General features: G+C 37.9%; 2 protein-coding genes across 2 annotated transcripts; one reads left to right on the forward strand and one right to left on the reverse strand.

Moving 5' to 3' along the window:
- Positions 1–220: 220 nt before the first annotated feature.
- On the reverse strand, positions 221–5,322 carry LOC101303407 (probable ubiquitin-conjugating enzyme E2 26-like). The gene is made up of 9 exons (XM_004296234.1): positions 5,264–5,322; positions 4,762–4,873; positions 3,804–3,947; positions 2,861–3,718; positions 2,701–2,758; positions 2,289–2,428; positions 1,896–2,207; positions 1,177–1,282; positions 221–411 (listed from the first exon to the last, which is right to left on the reverse strand). The coding sequence occupies exons 1-9, from the start codon at positions 5,320–5,322 to the stop codon at positions 221–223; spliced, it is 1,980 nt and encodes a 659-aa protein (XP_004296282.1).
- Positions 5,323–10,041: 4,719 nt separating this feature from the next.
- Positions 10,042–11,315, forward strand: LOC101312711 (metallothionein-like protein 1-like). Its single transcript, XM_004295128.1, has 3 exons — positions 10,042–10,240; positions 10,750–10,791; positions 10,931–11,315. The coding sequence occupies exons 1-3, from the start codon at positions 10,191–10,193 to the stop codon at positions 11,028–11,030; spliced, it is 192 nt and encodes a 63-aa protein (XP_004295176.1). The 5' UTR covers positions 10,042–10,190; the 3' UTR covers positions 11,031–11,315.
- Positions 11,316–13,324: the final 2,009 nt, after the last annotated feature.

The raw sequence follows: 13,324 nt of genomic DNA on the forward strand, positions 1-13,324 counted from the left end.
TTCATGTAATTGGCCCGTCTAAAAGTGGATTTATATGGGTAAAAAAGTTAAGGTGGACTTGTGAAAGAAAAAATATTGAAAACTGGACTTCTATGAAATTTTCTATTTCTTCTTTGTCGAAGACACAACCGTCCTAACAACATGAGAAGAGCTAGAGAGGGTTCATAATCCAGAGCAACCATCTCTAGAGGAACCACCACCTTGTAGAGTTTTAAGTATGTCATGATCTACCCTGCCAGCAGAATGTCGCGGTTCTGTACCGGTCGTGAGCATCAGTACTGTAGCCTTCTCCTTTTTTCTTTTTCTTTTTTTTGAAAGAGTGTAGCCTTCTCCTTAGTTGGTCAAGGTTCACCATTGCCGGCATCCTCTCATCACAGTATTTTGATGAGTCATGAGCTTGGCAGAGACACCCTACACGAAAAACAGTAAGAATTCAATTGGTCCAAAATCCTCATATTTTTAAACTGAATCAGAAGTAAAAATATGAGGATTTTTAGGCATGTAAACCTATTTTAGCCACTTCGCATGTTGGTTGAAGATGAGATTTTGCAAAACCTAAACTTATTATATAAGTTTGAGTAAATTAGATGCCCTAATATTCATGGTTCATAAGTTTTTTGCCTTAAGAGCCGGATTACTAGCTGCTTCTCTTCAAGGTTATTTGGGTGTTCAAGTTTAAGGTGATTCAAAAGTTCTTATTAACTATCTCAATAATAAAGCTCAAGATCATTGTTGAATTCGTATGTACTATTGTTCAAGATATGGGCATCTTGCTCCTAGTTTCGAAGTTTTGAAGTTTAAGCATGCTTGAAGAGAAGCCAATTTTACTGCGGTGGTTTTTCTTTTACGTTAGTGCTTATCCGGGATTCCGGCGTTAAAAGACCCGAGCTTTACACTATTCAAAGACTAGAGCCTCTATAATTTCCGGTCAAAGTAGCAATGTTTAAATGTCCAATAATATCTAAAGTATTCAGAACTCAAATTGTTTCATCGCCCATGAATCTGTTGATCTTGCAGCCTGATGATTGCTAACGTTGTGCATGTTCCCGACTGTCGTTGGTGGTAAAAAAATTTTGACACCTATCTGTGTAAACTGATAGACAAGAGTGGGCAAAAACCCAGCTAAAGAATTCTTAAACTGATCTGAGCAGCTACCCTTAACGCCCTGAATCTTACCTTTGACTAGAGACCCCACTTGAGCTCCATCCATATATGCTTTACATGCACCTAGAATGTCATGAGTACGATTGCAGAAATGCCCGATAACAAACTCCTCAAAATGCTGCAACAAAATGCACGAGCTATAGCTGAGGATTCATATTGAAACTCAGAAATGGACAGAATTTTATACAAGATGCATGACATTCCCCACATGTGATCGTGTGATATCTGATATGTTACATACCTATGTACAGCTTTCTACTCAAAATTTCCAAATAGCGGAAACTAAAAATTGTTCTAACATTGCACATTACATAACTAGAAACACTGTAGTTTGCTTGAGTAAATAATCCCGGAATTCAGTAAAGCATTTTATCGAGAAATCACGTAGGGTCAATTCGTTCATATCAGACTAACGATCTTCACAATTCTATCTAGCTCACATAAGCATGAAAGATCACTTGGCATGCTTTAAATATGAACTCATGTCATCAATCCGACTTTAAAATAGTTTTAGTCTGGACATGATAAAAAAAGTATATATTCATGTTATTTGAATTTCCTTTTGGAAAGTTTTGATATGGATGTTTTTCAAAAAGTTCACTTTTTGATGCAGATGGACGGAGATGATAAACAAGCTAATAATCCAGAAAACTTCTTTTCCAATCTCACATTGCAGAAGACTGACCCCGACCAATAATACTAAGAAATGGAAAGAAGATATCGACTCTTACCTTTGGAGGCGTCTTCATCATGTACACCATCGTCCTCAGAGATAGGATGAATGTGTTCTCATTGTAATTTTTTGATTGTGTTACACCAGATGGTGTACCCTTCATAGGTGCCCATCCAGGCTCATTGAAGTAAGGCTCTGAATTCAAGATCAGCCCTTGTATTGAGACCAAAACCTGAAGCATCGTTGACTTGCTAGGAATCCACTTTTCTTCTTTGCCCCCAGACCAAGTATTAAGAAGGCTGAGGCATACTTTTCCACAAGCATACAGGTTTGGGTTTAGTCGAAGGCCATGAGCGTGGTAGTAGACATGCTGATCGATTACCAAAATCCCAAGTTAGACACATGATCCAAGTAAACATAAATAAATGCCAGAAAAACACCAATCACATACAGGCGGCCCTTTGGGGTAACCACTGGGGAAGGAAACATCAAAGAAAAAGAGACCATCATGGTAAGGAGTACCCTCTGCTCCAACAATTACAGCTCTCAGAAGATCCATTCTTGTCTCATAAACTCTTACAGATATCATATCTGTCAATGTGTTAAAAGAGGAAAGCTGAGGGTTCAGATATGAAGTGAATTATATATTAGTTATTGCATGCTACGGAAGAGTACTGCAACAAATTTCCTATTGCATCAGAAATTCAAATTACACATCGACATCCTTAAATCTATGTTCCACGTACATATATCCAAATACTTGGCATGATGATCAAAAGTATTCTTGATAGAAGAGACAAAAAGACTACATGAACCTAAAAAAGCTTACTGCCATAACATAAAAGTAATGCATGAGGACTCACCAGGCAAGTCTTTCTCCAGGATCTTCCACTCTCCCTGAATTTTCTTTGCCCAGTTCTTCTGAAGCCATCAAAGGAGTAAAATCAGAATAGCATCAAATATATACACTAAAGTATGGATATGAAAATGCTAATGCTAATGCAATACATCATATACACTCACCTGCTTTGTTGAAAGACTTGTCTTAGAATAATGATGATCTGAATGATCTACAACTGTATCAAATTGTTTGAAACCATCTACCTTCCCCACAGTTTTATCTGAACTCATGCTAGAAACTTGCTTCACGGAGACATCATTTTGAGTTTGTGTTTGAAAGTTTGATGATTCTGCTCCCAAAGAGAGACTAGAAGCGCTCCCTTGTTGTTGCAGATAGCTAAATCCCATATGAGACATCATTTTGCTGCTGGAAACTTGTGGAAGTATCCAAGATGATGATACCCCAAGAGGGTGGCTAACATCATCGTTTTGGCTCTTCAAGCTTGAACTACTTCCAGAAACTGGTTTTACACTCCTCGTGCTAAAATCTGATAACGAGAGACCCACTGGGAAATGTGCTTCTATTCCAGGAGTAACATCCACTTCATCTAAATAAGCTGTCATTTGGGCATACTCATCGATATCTATAAACTCGTCCAAATAAAGACCAGCATAGTCACCACTGGAATAAGATGCACCAGAACTGGGACCATAAATGTCGATCACGTTATGCGATGCTGAGGCAAAGCTGTTAGCAGCCTGATACTTTGTATCAAAAGAACTACTTTCAGAAACTGCACTTTTAGTACTCTTAGGTGGATCAAACCAAGGGATAGGTGGCATAGGCGCCTCTACTCCAGGAGGAAAATCCACATTATCAAAATGGGATTGCAATTGGGCATACTCGTCAACATCAATTACCTCATCCAAGTAAAGATCACCATAGGCAACCTTATGTGATGCTGAGGAAGAACTCTTACCAGAACTAACAAAATTATTGGCCACAGCTCCCTGAAGAGGGCTGGCATTAGTAAATATATGCTAAAGATCTTCACAGCAACATTGAATACTTAACGAAAACATAAAGATAATATTCTACAACGAAAGTATGAAGTTAATCATAAACCTTAGCTTGATGATCAAGGTAATCATTGGAAGAGTATTTTATGGCCTTCTTTTCATAACTTCTGCGAAATCTCTTCTTATTCATAAACATTGCAGTGTCAGAATCTTCATCATCGTCAATTTCGATCACATCATGCACAACAGCCTAATAAATTCATAAACAACAAATATAGACATAGCATAAACAAAAAAAATAAGACATAGGTATAGGAGGAGACTAACACGTGCATCAGAAATTCTTTGAAAATACTAGATAAATTACCAAAAGAGCAGCCAAACTTTATACTTACTGATACTGACACTTCCGTAACCAAATCATGCACTCTATTACAGACATGGTTAGTCTTGCATGCTGAAGTATCAAGTCAATTATTTTTGATCAGTACAATTTGAGAGAACTCATTATGTTTTGGTGGAACTGGTTAGTTCCAAAGTACTTTGAATAAGAAAATAGAGCAAAGATTAAATTGATAAGGACAAGTTGTAATAAACATTGAAGCATTGAATGAAAACCTCCTATATGTGTATAACCTAAAAGTTTTGAACGAAGGGTTCACCGAGCCTAAGCTTGTTCGTTATGATGACTTTCTTAGAATTCGGGTCTTGAATTCCAAGTAGAACAAGCGCAAAACAACACAAAAGGGGATTCTTGACAGAAGACAGAGTACAAGAACTCCTAGGGTTTGTGCAACTCGCTCCTAGGGTTTGGGCATCCTAAAAGCATTATCGAAATTAACCTAAGCTGTATAGAAGCCCAAACAATCGCTAGTCACCGAAAACCTATACAAAAATTGCTGCAATCCCCAATCGAATTTGATCAAAACAGTAACATGACATGAGCTAAAACTGATTTCGTTACAAGTAATATGATCGGAATTCAACAACTAAAGAAAACTGATGATATCGAGTTCGTGATCGAGTTAAGATAATAGTTATAGCAAGTGTATGAACGAGCGCACCTCTTTGCCTTTGCGCGGTTTCCGAGTCAGACTAACCGGAGGGTCGATCACGACGACGTCGTCCTCGTCCATGCTCCTAGAACTGCTCACAGTCTCCGAAAACATTCGCTTCCTGAAAGTGATAGAAGGAAGACAGAGTCTTGTTATTAACAGAAGTAAAGAATGAGAGAGAGAGAGAGAGAGACGTGGGATTCTGAGGTGACCGCAGCGACTCCATTAGACCGGCTTTTCGTACTTTCGCGGAAGAGAGGACGAAAAGGGTCAGTAGCCGAAACGCTCGATCAGAAAGCTATTAGACCGGCTTTTCGTACTTTCGCGGAAGAGAGGACGAAAAGGGTCAGTAGCCGAAACGCTCGATCAGAAAGCTAAAGCTTATAGAGGAAGAAACAAGAGCCCATTTTCAAAGGAAAAAAGAAGAAGCAAAGAGCCCTAGAGTAGTAGAAGTACGGTCACTTGAGGACTGTGACGTTTTTTTTTATTTATTTGTTTTTTTTTTTTATACGGAGGACTGTGACGTTGATCGACGAGTTTCTTCTCAGCCAGAAACAAAGATGCACCCATCCGGGTGTCCAAATGAAGGGACAAGCATTTTAGGCTTCTGTTTCCACCCTGAGCCTGGCCTGGTGCCTATGGTTTTGGAACTGGGCTCTTTGGACCAAACTGATGGGCTCTGGCTCTGACTCTGTAGGGTTTCGGTTTTCGGATCCTTGAGGATCGACGTAGCAAATCACTTTTAAGTCATTTATCTTTATCGTGAGTCTCTGTATTACGTTTACTTTTGATTTTTTCATAGTTGAATAGGCTTTCGGTTTTTGGATCCTTGAGGATCGACGTAGCAAATTATTTTTAAGTCATTTATCTTTTTCGTGAGTCTATATACATATTATGTTTACTTTTCATGGTTCAATTAATAGGTTTGCTAAAAAAAATGGGTGTCGGCATTGAAAATGCCTAGTATCACTATGGTACCATCACAACTTAACTATTTTTTTTATCAGGGGATTATACAACTCAGATATTACAACTTTGTGAGTCAAACTCACAATTTTTCACCTATTAAGAAAAGATTATGCCGCTAGACCAAATAGTACTGGGAGTATGAATGAATGACTATTTTGGCTTCAGGCATGATAAAATCATTGTGATTTCAATTTGAGGGGAAAACAAAAAATCAAAAATCAAAACTTGGCTTGCTATTAATGGATTGAAGATCGATATTATTCAAAACCACAAGATTATTGTCGACAATGTGTGTCAATCTGCGAGAGACTTAAAGGAAAGGCTGGGTAAGGTTATAGTCTGAAAGCTACATACATACATCGCCTATTGTAGGATCTCGGAAGCAAGGACCCTCCAAATTGAAAGGCTTCGATCATGTAGTGGTAAACTCAAGTCGGAAAGATTCGTAAAATCTCATTTGTGGACATTCTCTCAAATATTTATAGGACTTTGACAGTTTAGAATAATGGAAATGAAAGTGGAGATCGAAGCAATACTGAGGAAGACAGCTGCCGATTAGATTTCTCTAGCTTCCTAGCTAGTTGTGGATAAAAAGATCGATAAGAATGTAAGGCTATGCTTCCTTTGGACAACGTTTCAAAGAAAATTAAGACAAGCTAGCTAACTGGGGAAGGTATTGCTTTGACAATGACCAAGAAAGATACTTCAATTCTTTATTTTTAACCCTAAACTCCTTACAACTTCAAGAAATTTCCTTTAACTGTAGACTTTAGTGTTTATATTGTAAAATGTGGTCGATTCTTTTCAATAAATTAAAGTAGGTAAAGCAATGGTGCATGAGAATGAGAACCTCTAGCACTGATCAATCGATCAAGCACTTATTGTACGTGACCCTTTAAAAAGTTCCTTAATTAATTAATCAAAGTTGTAACTAAGAAAATTATACAGGTTGTTGTACGTAGAACTTTGGCCTAGATATATAGCTCTGCAAGATCATGCCATATCAGTTCAACAAGATGAAGATTACTTGGTAACATCCATATAGCTCATAATATATAATTCAGTCCAGCTCTGAAACTTCAACGTACTCGAAATATTAGATATAACCATTCTCTAATCGATCAAACTTGCTGCATGCATACCAACTTGATGCTGTCGTCTTTACAATACAGACCCAGATTTATGCATTAACAATTCCTTAGTTGTAAATATATTAATATTATATGGAAAATAAGCATTTCGATCTCATTAATTGGAATACGTTCATGTCGAATGGTAAATGCAGCAAATTAATGGGTATTTTTATCCGTCGGTTTTTCTTTCCGTCCAATCAATCATTCGAGATTTAAAGATGTCATATACGTGGAATCTGAATATGTGCTAGCTGCTGGTTTTCGAAATTAACCAGAAAGAGAGAAAGGTAAATGGCAAAACTGCAGAAGGAAAAAAGATCGAGAAGTACGTATAGGTAACAGGAATATTATTAAGAAAAGTAATCCATGCTTTGTGACAGAATAATATGTTCATGGTTCTATATCATGGCGCAGTTGTAGAGATATCAGATCCACTTATGGCGTTTGTTTTTTTTTTTTTTCTTTTTTTATTAGAGATCGATCGTCCATCGACTTATGCTGTTGTCCATAGCATAATGTTCATGATCTTTTCGTTTTATCTAACTTGAATTTCATGCATACATATATATCAGTAATATAACCACTTCGAGAATCTAGTACTACGTTCTCGAAGTGGTTATATTATAAAAAATGACATCTCACTATCATAAACAGTTGCAAAACACAGAAAACCCACCTTCTAAAGGATTTATACAAAGAAAGACGGAAGCCCAAACCCAAAACAATACAACATCAAACCTAATCCAAATTCTAAATGCATAATGACCATAATACTCAGAATTTTGTACAAAATTACAGACCATGCCCCACACTCTCTCTCTCTCTAACATTCAATTTCATTTCTCTCTCTCTCTCTTTCTAACCCCAAAACGCATCGTTTCGGTCTCTAAACCATGGTGGTGGAGAAGCGTCCGCTGTAGAGCAGCAGCAACTCCAACACGGCAACGGCAATAGACGGCAAGACGATCGAGGAAATGTACCAGAAAAAGAGCCAGCTGGAGCACATCTTGCTCCGACCCGATACCTACATCGGATCCATCGAGAAGCACACTTTGGGTCTTCTACTTCACTTTCCCCAGGCAATCTACATACTTCTCTTCCTTTTCTCTAAATTCGAAATCCAATTTTTGTTCAAGTTATTGGAATGAGCTAGAATTTAAGCTAGTTTCTTCATCTTTGTGCCTCAATTGGTATACGCATGCGTTTCAATTTTCGATCTTGATTGTAAATTTGGATCGATTTCTTCAATTTCTGCATGTTTAGGGCTGTTTTTAACTATCAGTGTAGAATTGACTGCCTCCATTTTCGGTTTCACTCGTCATTGACTTGATCAGCTTCTCAATCTGCGTTTTTTTGTTTTCTGTTGTTTATATCATGATTCGGTTTAAGTTTCGAGCTTGCGATTATTGTTTATGTAAAGGTGGATGAATTACGATTTGCTTAGAATCTCGAATTTGTTTCGGCTGTGTTGTAGACTAGATTTTAGGTCATTCTTTGGTTAAATTTTTGCAATTGGAATGATTAAATGGAATTGATTGTGCAGGGATAGGATCAAAATCCGAGGAGCTGGTGGAAGAGAGTGGCCATGGCTGCTTCAGAGGAGAATAATGCATTAGTATCCATTACTATTGTGTGTTGTTGTTGTTGTGTGCTGCTACTATGCTACGTGTTATTGATTCATGCTGCTACTGTGTACTGCTACTTTGTGTTGTTGTTGTGTGTTGCTACTTTGTGTTGTTGATTCATGTTGCTACTGTGTGCTGCTATTACGTCTTGTTGTTGTGTGTTGTTACTGTGTTGTTGTTATGTGTTGCTACTGCTTGTTGTTGTTATGTGCTGTTATTGCTTGTTCCTGCTATGTGCTGCTATTGTTGTTGTGTGCTGCTGCTGCTGCTACTACATGTTGTTGATTCATGTTGCTACTGTTTGTTCCTGCTATGTGCTGCTAATGTGTGCTCTTCGTGTTGTTACTGTGTGTTGTTGTTGTGCGCTGCTACTACGTGTTGTTGATTCATGCTGTTGTTGTGTACAACGAATTTGTGTTGTTGTTGTGTGTTGTTACTGCGTGTTGTTGATTCATGCTGCTACTACTTGTTGTTGTTGTTGTGTGGTTCGACTGTGTGTTGTTGTTATGTGCTGCTACTGCTGCTGCTGCTGCTGCTGCTGCTACTACTACTTGTTGCTGCTACTGCGTGTTGTTGATTCATGTTGTTTTTATGTGCTGCTACTGTGTGGTGTTGTTGTGTCGTGTTGTTGTTGTGTGCTACTACTACGTGTTATTGATTCATGCTACTATTGTGTACAACTACTTTGTGTTGTTGTTGTTGTTGTTGTTGTGTGTTGCTACTGCGTGTTGTTGATTCATGTTGCTGCTATGTGCTGCTGCTGCTGCTACTTGTTGTTGTTGTTGTGTGTTGCTACTGTGTTGTTGTTATGTTAACCCCTGCTACTACTTCTACTGGAATTTATTGCTATTACTAATGGGATGTTAACCTCTGCTACTACTTCTACTGGAATTAACTGCTACTACTATTTAGATGTTAACCCCTGTTACTATTTCTACTGGAATGTTAACCTCTGCTGCTGCTACTACTTCTACTGAAATTAACTGTTACTACACTAAATTATTGAAAATCTGCTACTGTATTCCATTTACTGAAAAATCTCAAAATGAGAGACTTTTCTCTTCTAAAAGTATATTTAATTAGTGTAAGGTTAATTTGATAAATTAAATCATGACACATGACATGTAGAGAAAAAATTGTCCTTAATTGTTAAAAACTGTCTTTATTTGTTTAATAACAACACAAATGGTTTGCTATTAAAATTAATTATTCCCGATTGAGTGCCATCTTCACTAATTAGTTGCATGACAACTAAATTTATGAGAACTTTTTACGACGCTAATCTAGTCCAATCCAATTGAGAGAGTTTGAGAGCGAGAGGAGGGGAAAGAGATAGATATGTCAATTGTGATATAATCGATATGGCGTGTGTTTGTAGGGATCGATTTGGTCGTCTTGTTCTTCCACAAAAGAGCAACGAAGTTGACATGAGAGGAGGAAATGAGTCCAACGGCCAGCCCCTCTCCTCACCTCCATTAATTATTAAGATTCCTTCGGACCTTTCCCCGGAGACGTGTGCTTATCTCATGCCTGCGCAGGCCCCATAATCCTCAACCTGCATGAGAAGTCGAAATTGCCCTCCTTCTCCTCCCCTCCATGCATCTATAAATTGAGGAGCCATAGCAGGGCTTGAAGATATAGCAAGCAAAGCATTTTTTTCATTACTCAGAAACAAAAACCCAGTTTCAGTAAATCAATTCCGATCAACACCATGTCTGGAAAGTGCGACAGCTGTGACTGCTCTGACGTTTCCCAGTGCACGTAAGTAGCTTCTCCATCTTCTTAATACATGCATGTTAATTTGTTAGCTAGCTAGTAATTAAGTTCTTCATTTATCAGATTAGGATTTCTTTTCTTTTGCTGATCTAAGAGCGATTGCTATGAGAGGGTTAGGGTTCAACTACTCTCGACCGTGTTTGTGCATATGTTTATATGTCATATATACTCGACGACTAAAACAAAATAGCTCGTATGTTTTGCTCTTAATATAAATTAAGCAAGAAAAGTACTACTTGTGTTTGGTCGGATTGGCTCATAGATCACCTTGAGCAAGATATACTCATGTACCTAAAATTTATATATGATGTTCATTTTCTTTCAACCGTAATCGGAGAAAAAAGGAAAAGCTAGGTTAATTTATATACACACAAATATGTACATGTTTTTGTTTAAAGCCTACCCATAAACATCATTTGAAGTGTTTGATTCTATTCTGGATATGTTCTTAATTTAAGGGATCACAATAAACTTTGTTCTCTCTGAAACTGCAGGAAGAAGGGAAACAGCTTGGTCATTGTTGAGACCGAGAAGAGGTAACCACTCAATTAATTCTCCAAATTATATATAATGTAAACAATCTAAGAATTATTAGATGTTTCTTATATATATCTTTGTTTTCATTCCTGTTGGAGGAGGAAGAGCAACTTAAAACAAATCTGATTCTTCTTGCAGCTACGACACTGTTGTCATGGATGCACCAACCGCCGAGAACGGCGGAAAGTGCAAATGCGGCACCACCTGCTCTTGCATCGACTGCAAGTGTGGACATTAAGCTCCCCTATTCGACAACCAATGGCTGCCATATAATTATTACCTAGTGAGAAGGAAAAAAGAAAGGAGTCTCGTCAATAAAGGATTCGTGAGAATCAAATAACGTACTCTGTTTATTTGTGATAGTAGTTTGATCGAGTCTGTGAGTAAGTGATCGAGTGAGAGACGTACTCTACTCTGTGTGTGTCAATCATGTTCGTGTTCTTTGGTAGCCATGTAATGTTCATCTGGTCATTATCTGTGGCCTTGTGATCATGTTTAATCAATGAAATTACTATTAGTATATACATGCTCCATCTTCACTACGTACTCTTAATCAGCTAGCTTTCATACTAGTTATACCCACGCCTTGGCGAGGTGTAATATCCACATTATGCATATTCCACATATGTATAAAAGCTATCACAAAAACAATCTTTATAAAACAAAATATCTAGCTAGTCTTGTATTCTATCTAAAATATAAATGTTCCAATTGTTTTAATTTGTACGTACGTGTATACAAAGCAAAAGAGAAAATGATAGAAATAGTTCTGTGAAACAACCGGGTATACTAAATTATCACGGTAATATATTAATATCTATAGACTCTTCTGTTTTGTGAGAAATGTTGGAGCTATTTCGAGAAGAGTCTAAAGAGTGTGAGAAAAATGGAGAAATGCTGGGCGAGAGAGAGAGAGAGCGCAAAGTGGACGGAAAAAAATAAAAATTATACCTAGAATTGAAACGAATGGTAAATACGGAATTACATTACCCATCAGCAGGGTAAAAAGGTCTGCAGACTGTTCACAGTGCTTATGAACAGTTAACCAAGTAAACTATTCACATGCTTATGAACAGTTGACCAACAAATGTATATAGTTAAATATGCACAAAAACAGAACAATAGTGAAAGAGATGAAACGAAACGGCGATATTCTCTGAGATGTAAAGGCAAAGAGACAGGAGAATAAAAAAAAAAAAAAGGAGGTCCGAAGAGGCAAGATCCATCCGGAAGATTCAGGAGGCAGAAGAAAAGTCAAAAATAGAGGGCAAAAAATTCTTAGCCGAGAGAGAACCTATCTAGAAAAATCTAAATTACCTAATTTCCAAAAAAAAAAAAACTACTATTTCAAAAAAAAAAAAACTGTTCACATGCATGCTTGTGAATAGTCGACCATGCTATAGCATATAGGTAAATTTCCTTTAATTTGTTATGTATATAGATATAGACTGCATGTGTATATATCATTCTAGCTAATTACTTGAACTTTTCATATATTGGATGATGGCCGTGGCATATAACTCAATCAGTATCTTGTATATTGAAAAGGTGTTCTTTGATGGATTTATGGTCTAGTTTGTTTCTCTGTAGTGTAGAAAAAACTTTTGGATTGATATAAACGAAAACTTGATCGAATAATATATTGTCGGCCGGTCATAAAATACCGATGTCTTTGCAATTGCTATAGTATGTGGTAAACTAGTTTAGTAATTAGCACATACGCCTATAGACTAATTGGGTGATTGATTGACTGAAATGTAGAGAAAGATGAATGCACCGGTTAAAAATTGGTTGGACTAATTAGTGGGCCCCACACGCCTCACCAATTTAATGACCAATTTTTGGTCACTTAATCAGCTTGGCCAATTGGTGGGATCCACACCCATCCATACCTATGTACAGCTCCCTCCAACGATTATATACGACGTCCGGTGGCTCGTCCTCATAACGTGGTCGTCGGACATGATGATAAAAGAGCCTCTCTTGGCTGGTGATGTGAATGATGGCGTAAGATCCATGATGAGATCAGGAGAAAGGGAGTACGCTGAGGGTCTCGAAGGTATGCAATGGCAGAATGATGGTGGAGGGAAGACCATATCCATGCCTTGGAGTGACCGATCGGATCTCAATCGATCGAGGATGATAAAACCTTGCCAGATCTTGTATCTGGTTCATGAGGGTCGTCGTCACGGGTCTAGCGAGAGACATGGTTTGAATGACGGTGTTGCACAGATGGTACAAGCGCGACGGGCGAGGCGGTGCAACGGTGGTTATGCAGCCGACACTCTCCTGGGCCGGGTGGGCCTTTCCCAAAGTCTTGGACGGATCTTAGGGCTGGTTTCATGTGTTGGGCCCAATATGGGCTGGTTTGCTTCTAGTTCTCTTTATTTTTGTTTTTATTGGTAATTTATTTTAGGAGTAAATACTTGTGACACCTTGTAGTTTACACCTAAAATTAGTTTTGTCCCTCACTTTTTTTTTTAAACTGGTATACCCCTATACTTTAAATTCTCGACTGATTTGCCCTTTTCC

This window comes from Fragaria vesca, linkage group LG3, assembly GCF_000184155.1.
Source record: "Fragaria vesca subsp. vesca linkage group LG3, FraVesHawaii_1.0, whole genome shotgun sequence".
Taxonomy (NCBI): domain Eukaryota; kingdom Viridiplantae; phylum Streptophyta; class Magnoliopsida; order Rosales; family Rosaceae; genus Fragaria; species Fragaria vesca.

Bases quoted from the DNA above. Each gene is read 5' to 3' on its own strand.
- LOC101303407 (XM_004296234.1), bottom strand. From the start codon at position 5,322: ATGGGTGCATCTTTGTTTCTGGCTGAGAAGAAACTCGTCGATCAACGT. The intron at 2,759-2,860 runs GTGAGTGTATAT...TGATGGCTTCAG, and splicing joins CAAGTCTTTCAACAAAGCAG to AAGAACTGGGCAAAGAAAAT. The intron at 1,283-1,895 runs GTAAGAGTCGAT...ATTTTGTTGCAG, and splicing joins TGATGAAGACGCCTCCAAAG to CATTTTGAGGAGTTTGTTAT.
- LOC101312711 (XM_004295128.1), top strand. From the start codon at position 10,191: ATGTCTGGAAAGTGCGACAGCTGTGACTGCTCTGACGTTTCCCAGTGC. The intron at 10,241-10,749 runs GTAAGTAGCTTC...CTGAAACTGCAG, and splicing joins TCTGACGTTTCCCAGTGCAC to GAAGAAGGGAAACAGCTTGG. The intron at 10,792-10,930 runs GTAACCACTCAA...TTCTTCTTGCAG, and splicing joins ATTGTTGAGACCGAGAAGAG to CTACGACACTGTTGTCATGG.